Source organism: Scyliorhinus torazame, chromosome 11 (genome assembly GCF_047496885.1).
Source record: "Scyliorhinus torazame isolate Kashiwa2021f chromosome 11, sScyTor2.1, whole genome shotgun sequence".
In the NCBI taxonomy this organism is placed as follows: Eukaryota; Metazoa; Chordata; class Chondrichthyes; order Carcharhiniformes; family Scyliorhinidae; genus Scyliorhinus; species Scyliorhinus torazame.
This window is the reverse complement of record NC_092717.1, coordinates 176643517-176667241: the sequence shown is the minus strand read 5'-3', so window position 1 is coordinate 176667241 and position 23725 is coordinate 176643517. Positions and strand designations below refer to the sequence as shown.

General features: G+C 45.1%; 1 protein-coding gene across 1 annotated transcript in view; it reads left to right on the top strand.

The window, feature by feature from the left end:
- The window catches only part of tp53inp1 (tumor protein p53 inducible nuclear protein 1), a 51248-nt gene that overhangs the window by 6021 nt on the left and 21502 nt on the right, over positions 1-23725 (top strand). Inside the window, exons 2-3 of the mRNA XM_072468068.1 lie at positions 2470-2748; positions 18962-19304. Coding sequence (XP_072324169.1) covers positions 2631-2748; positions 18962-19304 — 461 coding nt within the window. The 5' untranslated portion in view covers positions 2470-2630. The remainder of the gene's footprint in view (positions 1-2469; positions 2749-18961; positions 19305-23725) is intronic.

Sequence of the window (23725 nt, the reverse complement as noted above, 5' to 3'; positions counted from 1 at the left end):
ATCTTTGTTTTGAAATGTTAATTTGACCTGGATGTTTGTACAAAACAACATTTAAGACAACATTTTGCTGCTTCTTTCATTTTAACCTTCATCCTTTTTCCAACACTTTATCATAGAACATTGAACAATACAGCGCAGTACAGGCCCTTCGGCTCACGATGTTGCACCGAAACAAAAGCCATCTAACCTACACTATGCCATTATCATCCATATGTTTATCCAATAAACTTTTAAATGCCCTCAATGTTGGCGAGTTCACTACTGTAGCAGGTAGGGCATTTCACGGCCTCACTACTCTTTGCGTAAAGAACCTACCTCTGTCCTATATCTATTACCCCTCAGTTTAAAGCTATGTCCCCTCATGCCAGCCATATCCATCCGCGGGAGAAGGCTCTCACTGTCCACCCTATCCAAACCCCTGATCATTTTGTATGCCTCTATTAAGTCTCCTCTTAACCTTCTTCTCTCCAACGAAAACAACCAAGTCCATCAGCCTTTCCTCATAAGATTTTCCCTCCATACCAGGCAACATCCTGGTAAATCTCCTCTGCACCCGCTCCAAAGCCTCCACGTCCTTCCTATAATGCGGTGACCAGAACTGTACGCAATACTCCAAATGCGGCCGTACCAGAGTTCTGTACAGCTGCAACATGACCTCCCGACTCCGGAACTCAATCCCTCTACCAATAAAGGCCAACACTCCATAGGCCTTCTTCACAACCCTATCAACCTGGGTGGCAACTTTCAGGGATCTATGTACATGGACACCTAGATCCCTCTGCTCATCCACACTTCCAAGAACTTTACCATTAGCCAAATATTCCGCATTCCTGTTATTCCTTCCAAAGTGAATCACCTCACACTTCTCTACATTAAACTCCATTTGCCACCTCTCAGCCCAGCTCTGCAGCTTATCTATATCCCTCTGTAACCTGCTACATCCTTCCACACTATCGACAACACCACCGACTTTAGTATCGTCTGCAAATTTACTCACCCACCCTTCTGCGCCTTCCTCTAGGTCATTGATAAAAATGGCAAACAGCAACGGCCCCAGAACAGATCCTTGTGGTACTCCACTTGTGACTGTACTCCATTCTGAACATTTCCCATCAACCACCACCCTCTGTCTTCTTTCAGCTAGCCAATTTCTGATCCACATCTCTACATTCTTGTACTTTCTCATGTATTCAACTTTTTTTGGTGGGAAACGTTCTTTCTTAGCCTTTTCTATAACTGGAAGCTGTTTTCTTTTACTGTAATTCTACTGTAAAGTGAACATGCTACCATAGCAAAATATCCTGCAAGGGGCATGACTGTGTTTTGTCCACTAAGAAATGCAAAATTATATGGTTATATTGTTTTCTACACTCAAACTGTAGGTTAAGCAAAAAGTCCTAAAAATGAAGCACAAAGTTTCAGCTGTGGCACAGATACAATCCAGCAACCAAAATACTTGCATTTTGAGCAAGAGTTTGTTGAGCTGGCTGTTCCAGGAAGTGAGCCTGAACAAAAGGCCTCTGAGGCTCTTTTCCACTCTGTCTTGTGATTTTACTCCCATTTTGTTCCTGAAGATGGGTCGTCATGCTGGGGTATGGTTCCATGGGGTGTTGGCCATTTTTTTGATACATTGCACAAGTAACCGCAGTAGGCATGTGAACCTAAGCAGTGAGTATCAGTAGGCTCACATATGTGCCCAATCCTGATCTTGCTTGATAGTCATATGTGCACTTTCCAGTAGGGGTCACTGTTCTTCAATGAGAAGGAAACCTGACTGATCATTTCCCTCCACTCCCCTGTTGAGGAAATGCTGGGGCCAGTTGTGGTGTCTGCCCTGCAACTCCCAACAAGAACCAAATCCACCTTGATTGGGGGATAGAACCTGGAACTGTTCTGTTTATTCATCATCTGAGCAATCCTAGGAAAGGGGGAGATGGTGGCATAATGGTAATGTCACTGGACTAGTAATCTAGAGGCCTAGACTAATAGTTTGAACACTGGTTCAAATCCCACCATGGCAGCAAATGGGATTTACATTCAGTCAGTAAAATCTGGAATATAAAGCTAGCCTCAGTAATGGTGACCATCAATGGTTAAAAGCCCATCTAGTTCAGCAATGTACTTTAGGGAAGAAAAGCTGCCATCCTTCTCTGGTCTGGCCTACATGTGACACCAGACCTTGAGTAATGTCTTTGAAATGGCCACGCAATTAAATGGCAACAGATGAGTTCTTGCCAATGATGCCCACACCCCATGAAAGAATTAAACAAAATGATTTGCACTGGAGAAATTCACAAGTTTTTTGAGCTAAAGACTTTGACTTTCATCAAAGGTTTTGTTGCTTTAATGTGGTGTACTTGGATTACATAGACTTTTTTAGTTTGCGGAGTATTACTGTTAATTTCTTTTGCAATGTTATCCGGTCTCATTTTTCCAGTCTTTAATATTTTTGTAACATTTTTTTCACAGAGATAAATAAAAGTTTGTATTTCTTCACTGTGTGGAATTTTGGAATTCTATGCATTTTGAGCACTCGCTGGTCTACTTCCTTGTGCCACTAAAGTGATTAGTTGCTCCACTCAGTCAATCACCACTGCACAGCAGCAGAAGTACCTGACCTTTACTGAGCTATGTACAAACGTTTCTCCAGTATGTTGTTTGGAGTGATTGATCATGCTGAAAATGAAAGTCAGGAGCCTGAGATTAGTGAACACGAAGATGACGAATGGATTCTGGTTGATTATATAGGTAAGACAATTTAGAACGGAACACAAATTAATGTTCGTTATTGATCTATAATATTTTATATTTGTGATTACTTTAACATTAGCCTGCCTTCTTTGTCCTCTTAAGGTACCATGATCGATATGATTGCATTGTCATTTTAATAAATCAACATACAATGATTGAAGCATTTTGAGCCATTTTGAAGCATCTTTTCACATGACAATTTTGTGAATTTAACCACATCAAGGCTGTATTTTGCATTACAATATTTTACGTAATTATTATTACTCTGGACTCACAGCTTAGGTATTCCTTAAATTTTCAATTGCACTAAATGCCACAATAGCTGAATATACCATGTAACATGTTTGAGTCATTAAAAACTAGAAAAAGTGAAATTTGATTTTCAATCTGTGCTGAGTTAGCTATTTCGTCAAATGTGGGAAGGGCTTTAATAATTTGTCTCCGGGCTCTGAAGGTCAAAGAAAAACCTTCTGACAGGTAATCCCTGTTGGAAAGTGTAGATGTGGACAAAAAGCAAGTCAGGATCAGCAGTAATCGCTAGGCCTATGCTTGAAGGATAGTTTCATGGTCAAGAGACTAAAAAAGTTCTTGTACCTAGCGATAGAGTATCCAAATTTTTTTTTTTTCCAATTAGGGTGCCGCCCCAAACAGGCGCCGGAATGTGGTGACTAGGGGCTTTTAACAGTAATTTAATTGAAGCCTACTTGTGACAATAAGTGATTATTATTAATTTAGCGTGGTCAATTCACCTACCCTGCACATCTTTTTGGGTTGTGGGAGGTGAGACCCACGCAGACACTGGAAGGTACCTAGCAAATTGTATGCCAACATGAATCCTTAGTTGCTAGAGAGAAAATAAGATAATTGGCTTGAGGAGGGAGCCACAAACTCATTTCTCATGTCGGGGAAGCTATATAAAAATACGTAACACAAAATAACATTTCTTGAAGTGCCTTAAACAAAGATGACATGACTAACTGCTATTACGCCAGTCAAATAATCTCTCAGAAATGGTTGAGCAGAATTTTCCATTTCTGCCGACAGTGGAAATTGTGCCAGGCACTAAATTTGATGTGATGGAAACTTTGTTCTCCCGACTTTGATGATGGGTTAAAGGTGGGTCGGGTTTCTGCCTGATCTGTGTCAGGAACCACATTTGCATTTTTTCCATCTCATGGAGGGGAAAGACCAGCACAGGACCAGGAAGGTGGGGAGTGGAACACAAAGGGAGGGAGAAGACTGAGACTGTCCTGGGGCTGAGGCCATGCTGTCGGGGGCATATTGAAGATACTGGCCTGCGTCTGTGCAAGCTATGTTAGAGGGTTCTGCATGTCACGTATGTCTTTGGCATTGTCATGGTTAGGGAAGCATTCATATCCTGTAAGTCGGTTGCTGAAAAGTCATGGATGGGGTGATATTGAATTGTCTCATGGGGGTGGTTGTGGAAATTTCAAGGTGCATGCGGCCTTGAGAAAAGGAGGGATCAGGTCCACAAAGGGCATGGGGACATCAACATTAAAGGGTACAAGGAGCGGGAACAGGAATAGCCCCCTGGATAATGATGGGATCAAGGAAAACAAGGGAAGCTGGATGGTGATAGGGGAAATGGTGATTTAAAGGGTGGTGAGTATGAAAGCGGATGGGAGGAAACTTGTTGGGTGAGAGTTTGAGATTGGAAGCTCGTCCCTGACACTGGTAAGCATCACCATTGGCACAGCTCAAAAGACAAGCTATAGAAAGGGTGGGGAGGGGGGGTGGTCTCGGGGCATGCGGGAGGAAGTCAGCACAGCAGTTCTGAACCAATTTGAAGAATCTATAACTGTCCTGCTCGAATCATGGAAAGCACTGCTCAGCCGAGTGCTGGACCTGACTGCTTGGCTCCTTTACTAATGGTGCACATTCAGGCAATAATCCATTAGGTTTGGCCGCTTTCGTGCATATGGTGTTAATGGCTATCTGATCCTTACAGAGGCATATAAGAATGGATGTCATAGATATCTTAATGATTTTACAACATGGAAAGACGCCCTTCAGTCCACCGTGTCCTGTGCCGGCCAACAAGCACCTGCACCTATCTACTCTAATCCCATTTTCCAACGCTTGGCCCATAGCTTTTAAAAAAAAATATGTTTATTCAAGGCATTTTCAATTTTATACAGACACAACATCAAAAATCAACCTTCACAAATCCCCCGCCCCGTTTTCTAACTACAATAACGAAAGAAACCGGACTTCCGGTTGCAACTATGCGGAGCTAAGTTGCACATTCGGTGGCTCCCGCAAAAACGGACTTTTGGGCTCTTTTCAGGGCGCCCAAGGGCACTTTTTCGACGTTTCCGGTGTGGGAAGGAGTTAATAATAGCTCCCCGTCAGTATATGGCTTCAACTAGGAGTGGGGCGACAAAAAAGGTGGTGGTGGACCCGAAGAAGGTGCGAGGGAAGAAGGACAAAATGGCGGCGGGCGGAGACCAGGCAGCGTGGATGCAGTGGGCGGAAGAGCAGCAGGAGGGTATCCAGCGCTGCTTCAGAGAGATTAAAATGGACCTGCTAGAGCCGATGAAGGCGTCTATTGATAAGCTGCTGGAGACACAGACGGCCCAGGGGGTGAAGATCTCTGACAATGAGGACGAGATCTTAGGCCTGGCGGTAAAGGTGGAGGCGCACGATGCGCTCCACAAGAAATGGCAGGAGCGGTTCGAGGAGATGGAGAATCGGTTGATGTGGAAGAATCTGTAGATTCTGGGCCTCCCGGAGGGCCTGGAGGGGCCGGACGTGGGGGCCTATGTGGTCACCATGTTGAACTCGCTGATGGGAACGGGGTCCTTCCATGGGGCCCCTGGAGCTGGAAGGGGCCCATAGAGTGCTGGCGAGGAGGCCCAAGGCTAACGAGCCTCCGCGGGCGGTGCTGGTGAGGTTCCATCGGTTCGTCGATCGGGAGTGTGTGCTCCGGTGGGCCAAGAAGGAGAGGAGCAGCAGGTGGAAGAACGCGGAGGTTCGGATATATCAGGACTGGAGTGCGGAGGTGGCGAAGAGGAGGGCCAGGTACAATCGAGCGAAGGCGGTGCTGCACAGGAAGGGGATGAAGTTTGGCATGTTGTAGCCGGCGCGACTGAGTTTCCTACAAGGACCGGCACCGTTACTTTGAATCTCCGGAGGAGGTGTGGGCCTTTGTTCAGGCCGAGAAGTTGGACACAGATTGAAGGTCAGGACGGGCAATTGGGGACTGCGGTTGATATGCTATGTTTATTTTTGTTTCAAGGGTGGGGTCTTTGTATTGCTCCGGGTTTCTTTTTCTTTGTGTTTTTTCTCTTTTGGGTTGGTGAGGGTGGCTGGGGCGGGTTGGGCACTGTTTTGGTTGGGTTGGTCGGGGGGGGGGGGGGGGGGGGGGCTCTTGGAGGTGAGATGAGGCCCTGTGGGGGAGGGGGAGACCTGAGCCGGGGGTGAGGGGACCAGGTCTGTAAAAGGAGCTGTGTCAGAGGTGGCGGGGCCTGTTAGGTGGAAAGCGCGGGCATTTTCCCGTGCTGGAGGGGGCGGGGCTGGGAAGCGAGGGTTATTTCCCGCGCTTAGAACGGAAGGGGGAGGGGTAGAGCCGATGGATGGGGACGGGAGAGGAGGGTGTGCCACACAATGGGAGGAGTTGAAGGAGAGGCGGGAGTGGCCGGGGTCAGCAGGAGTCAGCTGACTTGCGGAAGTGCAATGGGGGGAGTAAATCAGCTCAGATGGGTCCTAGCCGTGGGGGGGGTGGGGGGGAATCGAGCTGCTGCTGCTATGGTCGAGGAGGAGCTGGAGCGAGTGGGGGGGGTCGAGACGGGGTTATGCTGCTGCGGGGAACGGGCCGGGTGTGGGGTGTGGGCGCGTGGCTGGCCGAGGAGGGGTCATGGCTAGTCGGCGGGGGAGGGGGCAGGTAGTCCCCTGATCCGGCTGATAACCTGGAATGTAAAGGGACCGAATGGGCCGGTTAAGCGGGCCCGTGTGTTCCCGCACCTGAAGGGGCTCAAGGCGGATGTTGCTATGCTTCAGGAGACACACCTGAAGGTGGCAGACCAGGTCAAATTGAGGAAAGTGTGGGTAGGTCAGGTGTTTCACTCGGGGCTGGATGCCAAAAATCGAGGGGTGGTGATCATGGTGGGAAAGAAGGTGTCGTTTGAGGCGTCGAGCATTGTGGCAGATAATGGCGGCAGGTACGTAATGGTAAGTTGTAAGTTGCAGGGAGAGAGGGCGGTACTGGTCAATGTGTATGCCCCGAACTGGGACGATGCGGGTTCTATGCGGCGTATGTTGGGTCGGATCCCAGACTTGGAAGTGGGGGGCCTGATAATGGGGGGAGACTTTAACACTGTGCTGGATCCGGCACTGGATCGCTCCAGGTCTAGGACGGGTAGGAAGCCGGCGGCGGCTAGAGTGCTGAGGGGGTTTATGGACCAGATGGGAGGGGTGGACCCTTGGAGATTTGCAAGGCTGGGGGCGAGGGAATTTTCATTATTTTAACATGTCCATGAAGCTTATTCCCAAATTGACTTTTTCATCTTGAGTAGGGCGCTGATAGCGAGAGTAGAGGATACTGAGTATTCGGCAATAGCCATTTTGGACCACGCCCCGCATTGGGTGGACTTGGAGATGGGGGAGGAGAGGGACCAGCGCCCACTGTGGCGCTTGGAGGTGGGGCTGTTGGCGGACGAGGAGGTGAGCGAGCGGGTCCGAGGAAGTATAGAGAGATACCTGGAGACCAACGACAATGGGGAGGTCCGAGTGAGGATGGTATGGGAGGCACTGAAGGCGGTGGTGAGGGGAGAGCTGATCTCCATTAGGGCCCACAAGGAGCGGAGGGAGCGGGGAGAGAGGGAGAGGCTGGTGGGGGAGATGGTGAGGGTAGACGGGAGGTATGCGGAGGAGCCCGAGGAAGGATTGTTGAGGAAGAGGCGTAGCCTCCAGGCCGAATTCGACCTGGTGACCACCAGGAAGGCGGAGGTGCAGTGGAGGAAGGCCGGGGGCGATTTAAGAGTACGGGGAAAAGGCAAGCCGGATGCTGGCGCATCAGCTTCGGAAGCGGGACGCAGCTAGGGAGATCGGGGGAGTTAAGGACAGGGGAGGGAGTGTGGTGCGGAGTGGAGCTGGCATCAATGGGGTCTTCAGGGACTTCTACAAGGAATTGTACCGATCCGAGCCCCCACGGGAGGAGGGAGGGATGGGCCGCTTCCTGGACCAGTTGAGGTTTCCAAAGGTGGAAGAGGGATTGGGGGCCCCGATTGGGCTGGAGGAGCTGATCAAAGGGATAGGAAGCATGCAGGTGGGGAAGGCACCGGGGCCAGACGGTTTCCCGGTCGAATTCTATAAAAAAATATATGCACCTGTTGGGCCCGTTGTTAGTTATGACCCTCAATGAGGCAAGGGAGGGGGGGTGCTTTGCCCCCGACGATGTCCCGGGCACTGATCTCCTTGATCCTAAAGCGGGACAAGGATCCCCTGCAGTGTGGGTCTTACAGGTCGATTTTGTTGCTAAACATAGATGCCAAGGTGCTGGCGAAGGTCTTAGCCACGAGGATTGAGGATTGTGTGCCCCAGATCATCCACGAAGACCAGACGGGGTTTGTGAAAGGGAGGCAGTTGAACGCGAATGTGCAGAGGCTTTTGAACGTTATCATGATGCCGGCGAGGGAGGGGGAGGCGGAGATAGTGGTGGCGATGGACGCTGAGAAAGCCTTCGATAGGGTAGAGTGGGGGTACCTATGGGAGGTGCTGAAGAGGTTCGGGTTTGGGGAGGGGTTTGTCAGGTGGGTTAGGCTGTTGTATGAGGTCCCGATGGCGAGTGTGGCCACAAACAGGAGGAGGTCCGAGTACTTTCGGTTGCACCGAGGGATGAGACAGGGGTGTCCCTTATCCCCCCTGCTCTTCGCACTGGCGATTGAACCCCTGGCTATGGCACTGAGGGAGTCAAGGAACTGGAGGGGGTTGGTGCGTGGTGGGGAGGAGCACAGGGTGTCACTTTATGCGGACGACCTGCTGCTGTATGTGGCGGACCTGGTGGGAGGAATGCCAGAGGTAATGAGGATTCTTGGGGAATTCGGGGACTTTTCGGGGTACAAGCTCAACATGGGGAAGAGCGAGCTGTTCGTAGTTCATCCAGGGGACCAAGAGAGGGGGATTGGCGAGCTCCCACTAAAAAAGGCGGAGAGGAGCTTCAGGTATCTGGGAGTCCAGGTGGCCAGGAGCTGGGGGACCCTGCATAGGCTTAATTTTACATGGCTGGTGGAGCAAATGGAGGAGGAGTTCAAGAGGTGGGACGCGTTGCCGCTGTCCCTGGCAGGCAGGGTACAGTCAATCAAAATGACGGTGCTCCCAAGGTTTTTGTTCCTGTTCCAGTGCCTCCCCGTGTTTATCCCGAAGGCTTTTTTCAGGCGGGTTAACAGGAGTATAATGGGGTTTGTGTGGGCGCGAGGGACTCCCGAGGGTGAGAAGGGTGTTCCTGGAGCGGAGTAGAGATAGGGGGGACTGGCGCTGCCCTACCTCTGTGGATACTACTGGGCCGCCAATGTGACGATGGTGCGCAAGTGGGTGATGGAGGGGGAGGGGGCTGCATGGAAGAGGCTGGAGACGGCGTCTTGTGTGGATACGAGTCTGGGGGCGCTGGCAACGGCGCCGCTGCCGCTCCCTCCAAGGAGGCATACCACGAGCCCGGTGGTGGTGGCTGCCCTCAAAATTTGGGGGCAGTGGAGGCAGCACAGGAGGGGGGAAGTGGGGGCCTCGGCAGGGACCCCATTACGAGGGAACCACCGGTTCGCCCCAGGAAGAACAGGTGGAGGGTTTGCGGGGTGGCTCAAGGCAGGGATACGAAAGTTGTGGGACCTGTTTGTGGATGGGAAGTTTGCGAGTCTGGGTGAGCTGAAGGAGAAGTACGGGCTCCCCCCGGGGAACACCTTCAGATATTTAAAGGTAAGGGCATTTGCCAGACGGCAGGTGCCGGAATTCCCACTGCTACGGCCACTCGCAGTACTGGACAGGGTGCTCTCGGGGGGGGGGGGATCGGGATCTCGGAAACTTACCAGGAGGAGGAGGAGGCCTCGGTGGTGGAGGTAAAAGGTAAGTGGGAGGAGGAGTTGGGAGAGGAAATTGAGGAAGGGATGTGGGCAGATGCCCTGGGGAGGGTGAACTCTTCCTCATCGTGTGCGAGGCTCAGCCTCATACGGTTTAAGGTGCTGCACAGGGCACACATGACAAGGATGAGTCGGTTTTTTGGGGGTATGGACAGGTGTGTTAGGTGCTCAGGGAGCCCAGCAAATCACACCCATATGTTCTAGGCGTGCCCAGCGCTGGAGGAATTTTGGAAGGGCATAGCGAGGACGGTGTCGAGGGTGGTGGGATCCAGGGTCAAGGCGGGCTGGGGGCTCGCAATATTTGGGGTGGCAGAGGAGCCGGGAGTGCAGGAGGCGAAAGAGGCCAGAATTCTGGCCTTTGCGTCCCTGGTAGCCCGGCAAAGGATTCTTCTTCAGTGGAAGGATGCGAGGCCCCCAAGCGTGGAATCCTGGATCAACAATATGGCGGGGTTTATTAAGTTGGAGAGGGTGAAATTCGCCTTGAGGGTCGGTACAAGGGTTCTTTAGGCGGTGGCAACCGTTCTTAGACTTCATGGCAGAGCGGTAGACATTGGTCAATGGCAGCAGCAACTTTGGGTTGGGGGGGGTCACTTTATTATTTTTCGTTTTTGGTATTTACACTGGAGGGTCTGAGGGGGCGTATATACTTGTTGTATTAAGTCGGGGTGTTAATGTTAATTTATTATTCATGTACAGGGTGGGGAGGGGGGTATGGAGGATTGTTTTTCTGGACTGTTTTGTACTTAACCCTGTTGGGTTCCTTTTTCATTTTGTTATTGATATTTTATGACAACCTTTAATAAAAATTAGTTTAAAAAAATATATAACGAAAGAAACCTACCCTCGCCACACCCGCTGACTTTCACCACTCTTTTTAAAGAAGTCGATGAACGATATCCACCTCGAAGAGCCCCTCATTTGTGCCTCTAATCACAAACTTTATCTTTACCAGGTGCAGAAACTCTGGCAAGCCACTCAGGCACATTGTCACTTTAGACTGCTCCACATCCCGCCACCCTAATAATGTGAGGCAAAGGCCAACATGTCGGCCTCTCTCCCCACCAGCACTCCGGGTCCTCCAAAACTCCAAATAACTTGGTCCATAGCCTTGTATGCTATGGCATTTCAAGTGCTCATCTAAGTATTTCTTAAATGTTGTGAAGGTTCCCACGTCCACCATCCTTTCAGGTAGTGAGTTCCAGATTCCCACCATCCTCTGGGTGAAAAGGATTTTCCTCACATCTCTTATAAACCTCCTGCCCATTACCTTGAATCTAGGTCTATTTGGACTTGATGGACTTGTAGATCTTGGAAAACTCTGTAGGGTAAAATGATCAATGGCCACATCTACACTGCAGAGGCAGCATGTGCCCTACAAACCTCCCTGTTCCCAGTGACATTCAAGGCATCATGCTGGTACTCCGAAAATAAGTGCAAGGATTGAATATCACTAGTTATTGCCAAGGCCTTTTGGAATAACAATCAACATGATGCTGACTGTGGTTCCTAGGACTTGGGTCTAATTAAGACCCTCCTTGAGAATGAGGAGTCACATTTGCGGGGAGAGCTCAGCCACATGTGTTCTTCCAGGATGATAGCAGCCTGCAAAGTGTGACCTTAATATGCGATGAGCGGACTGAGTCAAGAGATAAAGTCTGCATTCCAGCCTTGTATATGAAGGAATACCCCATTCAACAGGAGCTATCGCTGATTGTTCAATTGTATCCATTCACAGAAACAAGGGGGAGTGTAGAATGCAGGCTGCAAGCAATGCTGCCTTCATGATAGCTTTGATTAGAATGAGAGGAAGAAGAGAAGCTGATTGGCACATCTCAGGGAAGACCATCGCCTTGAGGGAAAAATAGCTTGTGATGTACTGAAAGACTTGGATGCCACTACAAGAAGGATGTGGATGCTTTTGAGAGAGTACAGAAGAGGTTTACCAGAGTGTTGCCTGGTCTGGAGGGTATTAGCTATGAAGAGAGGTTGGATAAACTCTGATTGTTTTCACTGAAACAATAGAGGTTGAAGGGTGACCTGATAGAGGTTATCAAAATTATGAATGGCATGGACAGAGTGTTTGTCAGACGCTTTTTTCCAGGGTAGAAAAGTCAATTACTAGGCAACATAGGTTTAAGGTGCAAGGCGGAAAGTTTAGAAGAGATGTGCGAGGCAGGTTTCTTACAGAGTGGTGAGTGCTTGGAACTCGCTGCCAGAGGAGATGACAGCAGATCCGATAGCTGGGGTTTAAGAGACCTTGACGAGTACATGAATAGGATGGGAATAGAGGGATATGGACTCAGGAAGTGCTGAAGGTTTTAGTTTGGACGGGCATCATGATCAGCGCAGGCTTGGAGGGCCGAAGAGCCTGTTCCTGTACTGTTCTTTGAGGAAGGGCAAAATCTACAAAGACATCTGGTGTGACCAAGGGTCTACAGAAGACACAGCTCCTACATAGCGATGAACGAAAGACAGTGTCACAGATACCTTTCGCATGCCAGCGATGTGGTAGCTCATATTTGCCACATTCTCCCTGAGGAACTTAACGCTGCAAGTGCATCCTTTGAGGGCATCCAATGTCAGTTGATTTGAAGGTTACTGCCACACTGGACTTTCTGGCTGTGGATCCTTCTAGGGGCCTTTACAGAATCTCTCAATCTGTGACGCACAAGCATAAAGACCAATGCTCTTTTCAATAAAGCTCCCTATTATGATGCAGTTATCTATAACAGAACAGCACACACCCAAAGCTGGGATTTAAGTTAGCATTGTACTCCGAGTAGTTCAGCAAGTCCATTATGTGAATAATGACAAATACTCCTCATATCCTACATTCGTCAGAAGCCTGCCAACTTTTCATCCTGTATTGTCTAGACATTTGGAAGAGATGTGGCCCAGTCCATTTTGACACAGCAGTCAGTGCTACCTTATTCTCTTCATAAAAACCGATGAACACGGAGATGTGCTGGAGTATCTCTTTCATACCATTACAGTCCATCAAACCTAATTCATTTTTTTTTCATGAAACCTAATTCAGTGAATGCATGAATTAAATATCTATTTGCATTCTGTGACTTCACAGAGGATTCCGTGCAGCACCGCTTGGCAGCTATTCCAAAAGAAAATTATGATCCTCATAGGCTTATCAGGATGGACATACATTCCTAATAGCACACACTCATTCCCCTCTAGCAGACATTTCATATGTCACTGAGTGTAACCAACTTCCATTGCTCAGCGTCAAGCAGGGAGAGAATGGGGACTAATAAAAGAATAATATTCAGCCATGGAGACAAAATTACACTACAAGGAGGCATGAAAGACTTATGGTGCTCGATAATGGATACTATAATCAAAACCTCACCGCTCTAAAATAAACACCATTGCAAAGTGCACTTGGGTGAAAAGACTGACAATGATTGCTACAAATGCATATAACATCTACCAACTTCAGTGTGACAGCATCAGGATAATCATCAACTTTGTTGAAAATCTCTCATGAGAGTGCATAATGTCTGCCTGAGATGTAAGGGTTCCATGTGTCTTGTGCAGCCATCGTTTTCATATAGAAAGTGCCTTTGTTTATGTTGCAGATATTGATTCATTGATGAGATGGTGTGCGACTTAATGCAGCTGAGGAACAAGATGGGAGGGGTCATTTTGTACCCTAGAATGAACATGGGACATTGCAACACATCAATTGGCCATTCTACACCTGAGACTTGGAGCCGGATAAATGCAAAATATGTTTACAATAGTGCAGATTATGTTCAGTGAATGGAAACCCGTGCTACCATTGTGCATTCAAAACTTCTTCATTTTCCTAACTCTACCACTACATCTAGGTGCAACCCTGGCATCCCGAGATCCACAGCAGCGATAGAGGTAGCCTGCTGACTTTCATATCCTGTTGTATGAGATGACTTTGGGCATCCTCTGGAGGCACAAGGCCTGGCTGGCCCCAAGCCTGCAAAAGGTCTGCTGCTCTGGGACAGGTAAACACTACAAGGTCAGGCCGAGGGGATTTGGAGTGGCAGGACACCTTTGGAGTGTTCTTGGTGGGTGCCCCTGCGCGTCTGGCTGGTTCTGCTCCTTTGCTTGGCTGTTTGAGGGTCCATCCCTGACTCCTGAGGAGAAGGAGCACCTAAAGAGAAGCTAATGTTCCCTACCTCCCTCTCACCTAGCCACTGCTGGAATACGTCCATGGCTCGAGCAATGGTATGCCACTCTGAGTGCAGATCCTGAAGAAGTTGCTGGACCCGAGTCTCCAAGGCAGCCTCCCTTCCCATGGACACTTCAATAAGTTCACATGCTGGAGCCACAACATCAGCCAGAACATGTACGGACTCTTCCATCCTTCATTCCAATCTGGTGATGGTCTCTGACAACTCTGCTGATGTACCCTGCCAGTCTCTGCATCTCCAATATTTCAGAACCAATTGCAGAAGCTTGTAATTGAATACTGACTCTGTAGGGGCCTAGTCTCCAGCTGTGCTGGAGTGTCAGAGACCCTGACTGCCTCTGCCTCCACTTGCTGTGAGCATGTTCGTGAGGTGATCACCGGATTGTGATGCTGAGCTTACTGTAGAACTGTGACACACTGAGGTGCGTGTATCTTCACCTGGTGGAGAGTGCAGTTAACACAGCCTTCTACTGATGCTTGCTGTGCCTCATCTGAGCTGCTCCGAGGTCTGGGCCTGATGAGCTTGCTTGGCATCTTCCTGCGCCTTTTCTTGCTGGTGGCTGGAATAGAGAGAAGAGTTCATTAGCGATTGATTGACTAGGTAGGCTCCTACACTAAAAAGGCCATTCACAGTCATTGTCTTTGCCGCATGTGGCTGATATATACTCAATGGACCTCACTGGCTTGTTGGGTAAGGCAAATCTTTCATTCTGCGCAGGAGCAATCCCTATCCTCTCCAGTGAGCTCTTATCGCCTGCTCTTCATGGGAGGAGAGTGGCCCAAGCTCTCGGATCTCCCCCCCTCCAATTTTTGCTTTCTCTCCCTTTGGTCGTGGGCGACCTTGTCCTGTGTAAGGGCAGATGGATTGACTGAGCACTACAGACTAATGAGCATTTCCGAAGAATGCATGCCTGATGTTTGTGCTGAGCCCTACCCAATAAGGGATTAAGACACCATTTGCGCAGCATTTTACATGAGATGGTGATCCTAAAGTGGCTACTGATCAGTGCTGATGGCCCATTTGCTGGCACTGTGTGACATTCTGGTGGATTCTAACCCCTTAGACTGTCTGATGCTCTTATGGGTGTGTGGCCTTGCACAGCAGACCGGTTCTTTGTTTTGAGTGATACAGACACTGACCTCCCTGGCAACTTCCTCCCAGACTAGTGGTCAGATGGGAGGACTTCCTTCTTCCATCTTGAGTAAAGAGGACCTCCTGCCTAAAATAAGTCACTTTGCAACAGTTTTATTAAAGTAACATTCGTTAAAGAAAAATATAAATTTTAATCATCTTGCATTTACCACTGAAATAGGTATGTGGAATTGGAAAAACAGCCACTTTATTTTTAAGGCTTCTATAACTCATTCACAGAATTTCTGCATCTTTGTTTTCAGTGGCAGCCTACAAGATATTACACTCATTTCAGTACAATTGTCTCCCAGGAGCTACTAGCTGCAGATTTGAATGATATGTCTGCACGATTGTATCCATCTGCACCTTTATTGTGTAGCTGAATTTATGGCCCCCCATTCCTAGGTCTAATTCATTCTAGGTAATATGTCTTTGGAAAAGAGCAAAAATTAACACATTATATACACCCAAACAAAAGAATTAGGAGGTTAGGGGCAGGGCATAGGGTCCTGGAAACCAGCTTCATCATTCGGTAAGATCATGGTTGATGCGAATTAGTCAAATGAGCTTTCTCTGAACTGCTTCTAATGCAACGATATCCTTGCTTTAGTAAGGAGACAAAATTGTACACCGTATTCCAGATGCAGTCTAATAAATGTACTGCAGCGGTACAATGGAGCAAAAATTCCCTATTTTTATACTTCCCTTGCAATAAATTCCAACATTCATTTTGCCTTTCTAATCACTTGCTGCACCTACACCTACTTTTTGTGATGTGTACCAAGGCACCAAGCTCCCTCTGTAACTTGGCATTCTGTAGTCTCTCTCCATTCAAACAGTGTACCGCTTTTATATTCTTCCTGGCAAAGTGGACAAGTTCACTTTCCCCACGTTTTCCGCCATTTGCTTAATTTTTGCCAACTCATTTAACTTATCTAAATCGTTTTGTACACCATCCTCTCGATAATGTACTTTCCTACTTCATTGAGCCCCCAATTTGGATTCCTGTGGTACTCCACTGGTTGCAGTTTACCAACCCAAAAATGACCCGTTTATCCAGACTCTCTGCTTCCTTTCCAATTCATGCAAATAACATTATCCCCTATGCATGACTTCTTTTGTGTGTAGTGACCTTTGATGTGGCACCTTTCAAATAAATGTCTTTTTGAATTTGCCAGGACACTGATCCCAGTCTCTCTCAGCCCCTGTTCTTGTCCATAAAAGCTGTAAGAACATTGAACCTGTTGAACAATTGCAAAGGCTGAGGCTCCTCTACTTTTTATCTTCTTGATTTCCATACCTGCCTCACTTGTAATCTCATTCTCCTGTTCCTGACCAAGGGCCAAATCGGAATCCTAGCTGAGGGCTGTGACTACCTTCTGGAACAAAGTGTCCAGATAACTTCCCCCTCCCTGATGCATTGTAGTGTTCAAAGCTCAGTCACCAACTCATTAACTCTCACCTAAAGTACCTCAAGCCATCGAAATTGCAGATGTGGTTGCCACAGACCATACTGTTGTCCACCAGCTCCCACATACAACAGCTGCAGCACATCATTTGCCTGCCATTTTATTGTGTTTTAATTGATTAATTACTTTAAAAATAATGCCTCCAGTTCTCCTTGTGCTTGTATTCTTCTTATTTAAATTGATGTTATGCTTACCCCAATTAAAATTTCCTAGTTTTAGTTAAGAGAAAAGAGAAAATGATCACCAATCAATTACTTGCCTTCTTTCCTGTTGTGTTACACTTCAATTTTCTTTGGAGTGTTCTGAATTCACAGACTCGCCCCCCCTAGCTCTTCAAATTCCTGCCGCTCTCTCGAGGTACCCTCATTATTAGTCTGCAACTTGAATCTTCTGCATCTATTGGAGACTGAGTAGAGGTAGAAGAAGAATCACACATATTCCTACTTGAAACAAATGACTAACTTCAGACACAGTCTGTTTCACTCAGGTGTGATCTCCTCAATTGAAGTACCGGAGTATTAAACAAATAATACACATCCAAGATATGAAATAATAATAATTAATAATTATATAATAATCGCTTATTGTCACAAGTAGGCTTCAATGAAATTACTGTGAAAAGCCCCTAGTCGCCACATTCCACGCCTGTTCGGGGAGGCCGGTACAGGAATTGAACATGTGCTGCTGCCTTGTTCTGCATTACAAGCCAGCTGTTTAGCCCACTATGCTAAACCAGCCCCTAAATACAGCTTTTAGACTGCACCACTTGTGGAAAGAAATCACAAATATATTTTCATGGCACACTATTCAATATATATGTAGCCAGGGCCAATACAGTCATTTTCCAGTTCTACACATGTACTTTCTAGCAGTGGGTATCAAATGAAATTCAGGATTACACTGCCTAGCTTAGGGAAACTGATCTTAAATGGAGCATTTCCATTGTACTACCACATTATTAAAATATCTGCCTGCAGAAACCAAAGATTGAACTTGAAACCTTGCTCTGAAGAGTTCTCACCGATAGCAAAACAAGAAGTAACGAGATCATTTTATCATCAACTTATAATTTTGGAGGCTGGTTTAGCACAGTGGACTAAACAGCTGGCTTGTAATGCAGAACAATGCCAGCAGCGCGGGTTCAATTCCCGTATCGGTCTCCCCGAACAGGCGCCGGAATGTGGCAATGAGGGGCTTTTCACAGTAACTTCATTGAAGCCAATTTGTGACAAGTTATTAATATATTATTAAAATGAAATAAAGATTCAGACATACAAATGGGATTAGAGTAGAAACTTTATTATTTTATAAAAATTGTGGAATGTTTATTTGGAGTAGACAAAATTGTCAATCCATAACTATAAAATTAGCTTTCCATGACCAGAGAGGTTGCTCAACAATAATTATTACTCCGTACACTGTTTTAAAATAAACCCAGTTACACGTCATTCAACAAGGTGCAACTTTTTTCATGAGCTTTTAACAGCAGGATTAATGGTGTAAAAAGTTTTTATGTGAAATCAGTGATTTCTAATCTATTTCTATTGGAAAGAAATTCAACGCAGCCATGTGGAGGAATGGGGATTTGTGACATCAACTTCTGGATCTCTGCATTTAACTTGTGCAGGTGCCCGGAGTTGCTGTCAGTTTCTCAGACTAACGATAGTGAATACTAACCGGATTGATGATATTAAAGCCCCAAATTCAAGGCCATCATTAATCTGTCCAATTTAGTTTTACACCTGGACTATCGCTTTACCCACTTTCACATGGTCTCATTGCAGCATGGTATTTATAACAATTAAATAGAAATAAAATTCCAAATCTCTTCCTTCATTTTAAAAGTTAATACTAAAATAGTGTAATGAAATGGAAATTACTGGAGGATTAAAAAAAAAAATGATATTTAAAAGTCACATGCTGAATAAAAGGTTTTAACTTTACATCTTTTAATCTATAAAATGTGCTATACTTCAAAATGGGTTCACGGGTTAAATTTAATTCTGTAGATATTTTGAAGGCATGATATACTTTAATTGTATGGATATATTTAATCTGGTGTTTTGAAACCATACATAGTAAGTTAATACGTATTCATCAGCATAAATTTGCAATATTTTCCTTTAAAATATGTGGAGATTGGAAAAACCTGTAGGTGCATAGTTTAATGTACTGTATTTATGTTCATTGAACATAAAATCAAACTAATAACTGTATTTCCTTTTCTCACCCTTTCCCCGATACCCACTTCATTTTTTAAACTTTAACGCTTTGCTATATGTACCTTTTATTTTCTGTTTCCTATTTCTAAATCAACTTAACTGCTGTTTGTTAGATGCTTGCACTGAATGCTCTAGAGAAGAATCAGATGACATAGACAGAGAAACCTCTCCAAATTCAGCTATTTTCTCCTCTTCAACCTCTTCTCTTGAGTTGCTTGGCAATTGCAGTGAAACCTCCTTTCTTCAGCTTGACTCCTGTGCTTTGGAGGAGAGCTGGTTCATTACCCCTCCCCCCTGTTTCACTGCAGGTGGTCATGCCCCAGTGCAGGTGGAGACCAGCCCAATGGAAAATCTTCTTATTGAACACCCAAGCATGTCTGTATATACAGTGCACAATGTCCGAAGCAATTTGAGAGAGAACAGCAGGTCTGTTGACTATGAGAATCAAAATATCAGGTAGGTTTTTAGAAACGATGGCTATGATACTTTTAAAGTACAAGTTTGAAATTACTTTAGAAAGAAGAGAATCTCTGGGTCTATTCTAATAAAATAAATTTTTGTAGGAAGAATAGTTTTAAAAGATTGAAAACTTGATTTTGATCCAGCAGGAATTCTAGAAGTATGGGTAACAAAAACTCTTGGCACAGTGAGTGATGAACATACAACTCTATTTCAGTTCTAATAGTGTCTAAGTAATGGAAATGTTATTGTGATCCCAGTATTTCTTCCAAAAATAGTATGTCGCAAACTCAAAATGACACTGTGGATCAATATTTAGATTTTCAAGTATGATTCCCCCCCCCCCCCCATTCTCCATCCCTCTTCTCTTTCCCCCCCCCCCCCCCCCCCCCCCCACCCCCAACTATCCCCCAAATTATTCCCCTTCTCCCATCAACAGTTAAGGAATGCCGATCAAATGTTGCATTAAAGCTGGATCACGATTGGGCGGCACGGTGGCACAGTGGTTAGCACTACTGCCTCACGTCGCCGAGGACCCGGGTATGACCTTGGCACGGGTCATTGTCCCTGTGGAGTTTGCACATTCTCCACGCATCTGCATGGGTCTCACCCCCACAACCCAAAGATGTGCAGGCTATGTGGATTGGCCACGCTAAATTGCCCCTTTAATTGGGAAGAAAAGAGAATTGGGTGCTCTAAATTTATTTTTAAAAAGCTGGATCATGATTGTGCAGCCGTACCTTTAATCGCATTTGGAGAAAATTTTGCATATTTCATAAAATTATCTAATGATGTTTAACCAAATATTCACATGAACTCAAATGCAGGTGGGAGAAGAATCATGAGTTCCTTTTCTGACCAACATTCATTTGATTAAATTTGCTTGGGTTAGGTAGCATCATGGTTATTTTATTAAACCAGTAGTTCAGAGGCCTAGACTAATACTTTGGAGGCACAAGAAACTTCACTATGGCACCTGCGGAATTTTAAATAAATATGGAATAAAGAGCCAATATAAATAATGGTGACCATGAAATCACTGGATTGTTATTAAAACCCCACCTGATTTATTAATGCCCTTCACTGGGGGAAAAACCTCCCGCTATCTGACTCCAGACTCCTAGCCATGTGACTGATTCTTAACTGACCTCTAAAGTGGCCCAGCAAGCCACTGGGCAACCTTCTCGAGGGTAATTAAGGATAGACAACAAATGGCTACCTTGTCAGTTAAGCCTGCAAATGAATTTAAAAAGAATTTACTCACGTTGGTACTTGGAAAACATTTGCAGTAATGTTCATCATTTGGTCTAATGTTGAGGTTGAAAGTAAGATTTTACTAGCACATAGCCTAAGGTATAAACTCTGTATGTGATTTTTACATTTTCAAACTAGCAGATTGAAGTTATTGTTTTGCCGTCTATGGGGAAGTGCTAAGTATCTACCTCCAATTTCCATCTTCTCTCAAATCTAAAATGAGTACCAGACTCTGGAATATCTCGGCATCAGATTCAAATTCTCTTATTCGTGTCTGTAGAAAACTGACATACCAATTATCCCTGGTATCATTTAATTATTTTTGTGTTCACCAAAGGTTGGGGAAAGTTAATGCTCGGGATTGGAACTCTTCTCACTTCAGACATTAATGCCAGCATTAATCGCACTCAGTTCTGATTTAATGCAGCATGGCGTAAAATGAGGCTCTCTTTATGCGCTGACTTAACATTGAGCATCGGGTCCTCCAAAGAAGTCCCTACTGCACCCAATGTGGCACTTTGTTTTCAATTGCCCACTTCATGCAATCTTGTGGGAAGAATTGCAAATTAATGGCACTTTTTTGTGATAATCCACCATTCCTGCTAAGAACATGGCGTTGAATCAATCAGCTTTTTAGTTTTTTATTTATGCTAATATCCAAGAAATTTGTGTAGGACTGCAGAAATGATAGAGTTAAGATAAGGTCCTGATCGATTTAAAGATGTTTGTGGAGTAGATCATAACTGGCTAGTTGACAATTGCACGAAAATTATAGCTTCCAAAGCTTTTAAATTTTTTTCAGTTCTCACCACATACAAAAGAAACATAGCTGCGTTTATCTTTTTCCCATCCGTGTGCAGAAGCTCAGAATGATTAGTGCATAACATCAGAATGAAGTGTTCCTGGGTAGACAACATGTCAGATAAAATAAGATGGTGTGAGCCTTTTTCTAATTTGAATTTTACGATGCATCCGATCAGCCTAAAAAAAAGTGTTTCTTCTCATATTGTCTTTAAAATTTAAGAAACCACTGGGGAGATTTTTTTTAAAGGTAGAATCGGATCCACATGGTTGAGCCATCCTTTTGTTACTTTTCTTCTGTCTGAAATGCTCCTAAGATATTTTTGCAGCTGTTTTTTATTCCTCTGGTCAGAGCACTATGTTGTGTCATCAGCACTTATATAATCTGCTCAAACTGAGCTGTAAAATCAAGTTATTTCCAGAAAGGAAGTTCTTTGATTCAGCTGGCTGCAAGTAGCACTGCTGTTTCAGTGTCTGCACATTCCTAACTTGGAGAAAATGCAAATACAACATGATCACAAGAGCATTATATTTATTTGACAATCTTACAGTGAGAAAATGTTAACTCACCAAACCCATGTGTTATTATTGTGCAGCGAAATAAAATTAACCTATAGTCAGCAGATAGCAATGAATCAGTATGTAGGAAATCACAGCCGTTGGCACGGTCTGAGTCAGACACCTGTGATGCTGTGAATATCGCAAAATTATTTATTGTATAATTTGAACTCTTCAGAATACCCGGGACACACAATCCTAATATTTTCTATGATAGACTTTGATGTTCTTTTGAGTTCTGCTTTTCAAGTCCAGGTAAATTGCTGTTAGCTACATGTTCCATTAATAAAACCTAGCCTAGCAACATTATTAAACATTCCACCTATGTGACCTGGAAGCACGCAACAAAATGTGGCTGACAAAATTGCAAACATAATGAAAGATTCAAACTCTGTGCAAATGAGGAATTAAATAAAATTAGTGTTAGTAAGAAGGATGTATTAATGGGACTGAAAGGTGATAAGTCCCCGGGGTCTGATATTCTACACCCCAGAATCCCAGAGTGTTGAAAGAGGTTGCTATAGAGAAAGTGGATACATTGGTGATCACCTTCCGAAATTTTATAGAGTCTGTCGATTGAAGGATGCAAATGTCACCCCGCCATTGAAAAAGGCAGAGGGAGAGAAAATGGGGAACTGCAGACCTGTTGGCTTCACGTCAGTAGTAGGGAAAATGTTGGAATCTGTTATAAAGGATGTGATAAATAGACACTTAGTTAATAATGTTCTGATTGTGCTTAGTTGATATGGATTTATGAATGGGAAATCATGTTTGAATCTGTTTTTTGAGGATATTACTAGCAGAATTGATAAAGGGGAGTCAGTAGACGTTGTGCACTCAGATTTTCAGAAGACTTTTGATAAAGTCCCCGACAGGAGATTGGTTAGCAAAATTAAAGCACATAGGATAAGAGGTATTATACTGGCGTGTATTAAGGATTGGTTAATGGGCAGAAAATGGTGGCAGATTTGGGTGTGGGGACCAAATGTAATAATTTCTCGTTTGCGGATGACACACAGCTAGATGGGAATGTATGTTGTGAGGAAGATGCAAAATGGCTTCAAGGGAATTTGGACAAATGAAATGAGTGGGCAAGGACATGACATATGAAACATAACATGGAAAGATGTGAATTTATTCGCTTTGGTAGGAGGAATAGAGGTGCAAGATATTTCTTAAATGGTGAGAAATGAGAAAGTATAGATGTAGAAAGGAAAGTGGGTGTAGTGATATTCGAATATCAATATACATGATCAATGTATGTAAATGTAGTACAGTCATTTCAACACTAGATGTCTCACAGTCAGATACTATAAGAGCCGGATTCCCGGTCTTTTTAGTTAGCTAGAGAGTGTGATCCAGAACAGTGAACAAGCAAGACATAGAATAGCTAGAGTGAGAGAAGTTAGAACTAGTTTGTTATAATAGTATATAGTTATTTGTATTGTACTTTATTTCTTTATAGTTAGTTTAGTATTGAGTCAAAGAACTCGCAGTTTATTTTATTACTCATTAAATAGTTCATCTTTCAACAACAAGACTATTGGTCATTTTATCATCCTGGTGGATTCAAGAGTAATATATATATTTTAGATAAGTCATTATTTAAAATATAACCATGGGTGTCCTTGTGAATAAGTCATTAAAAGCTAACCTGCTGATGCAGCAAATAATTAGGAAAGCTAATGGTATGTTGGACTTCATCGCAAGAGGATTTAAATACAAGAGTAACAAAGTCCTGCTTCAGTTGTATAGAACCTTGGCTAGACCGCACCTGGAGTACAGTGCGCAGTTTTGGTCCCCTT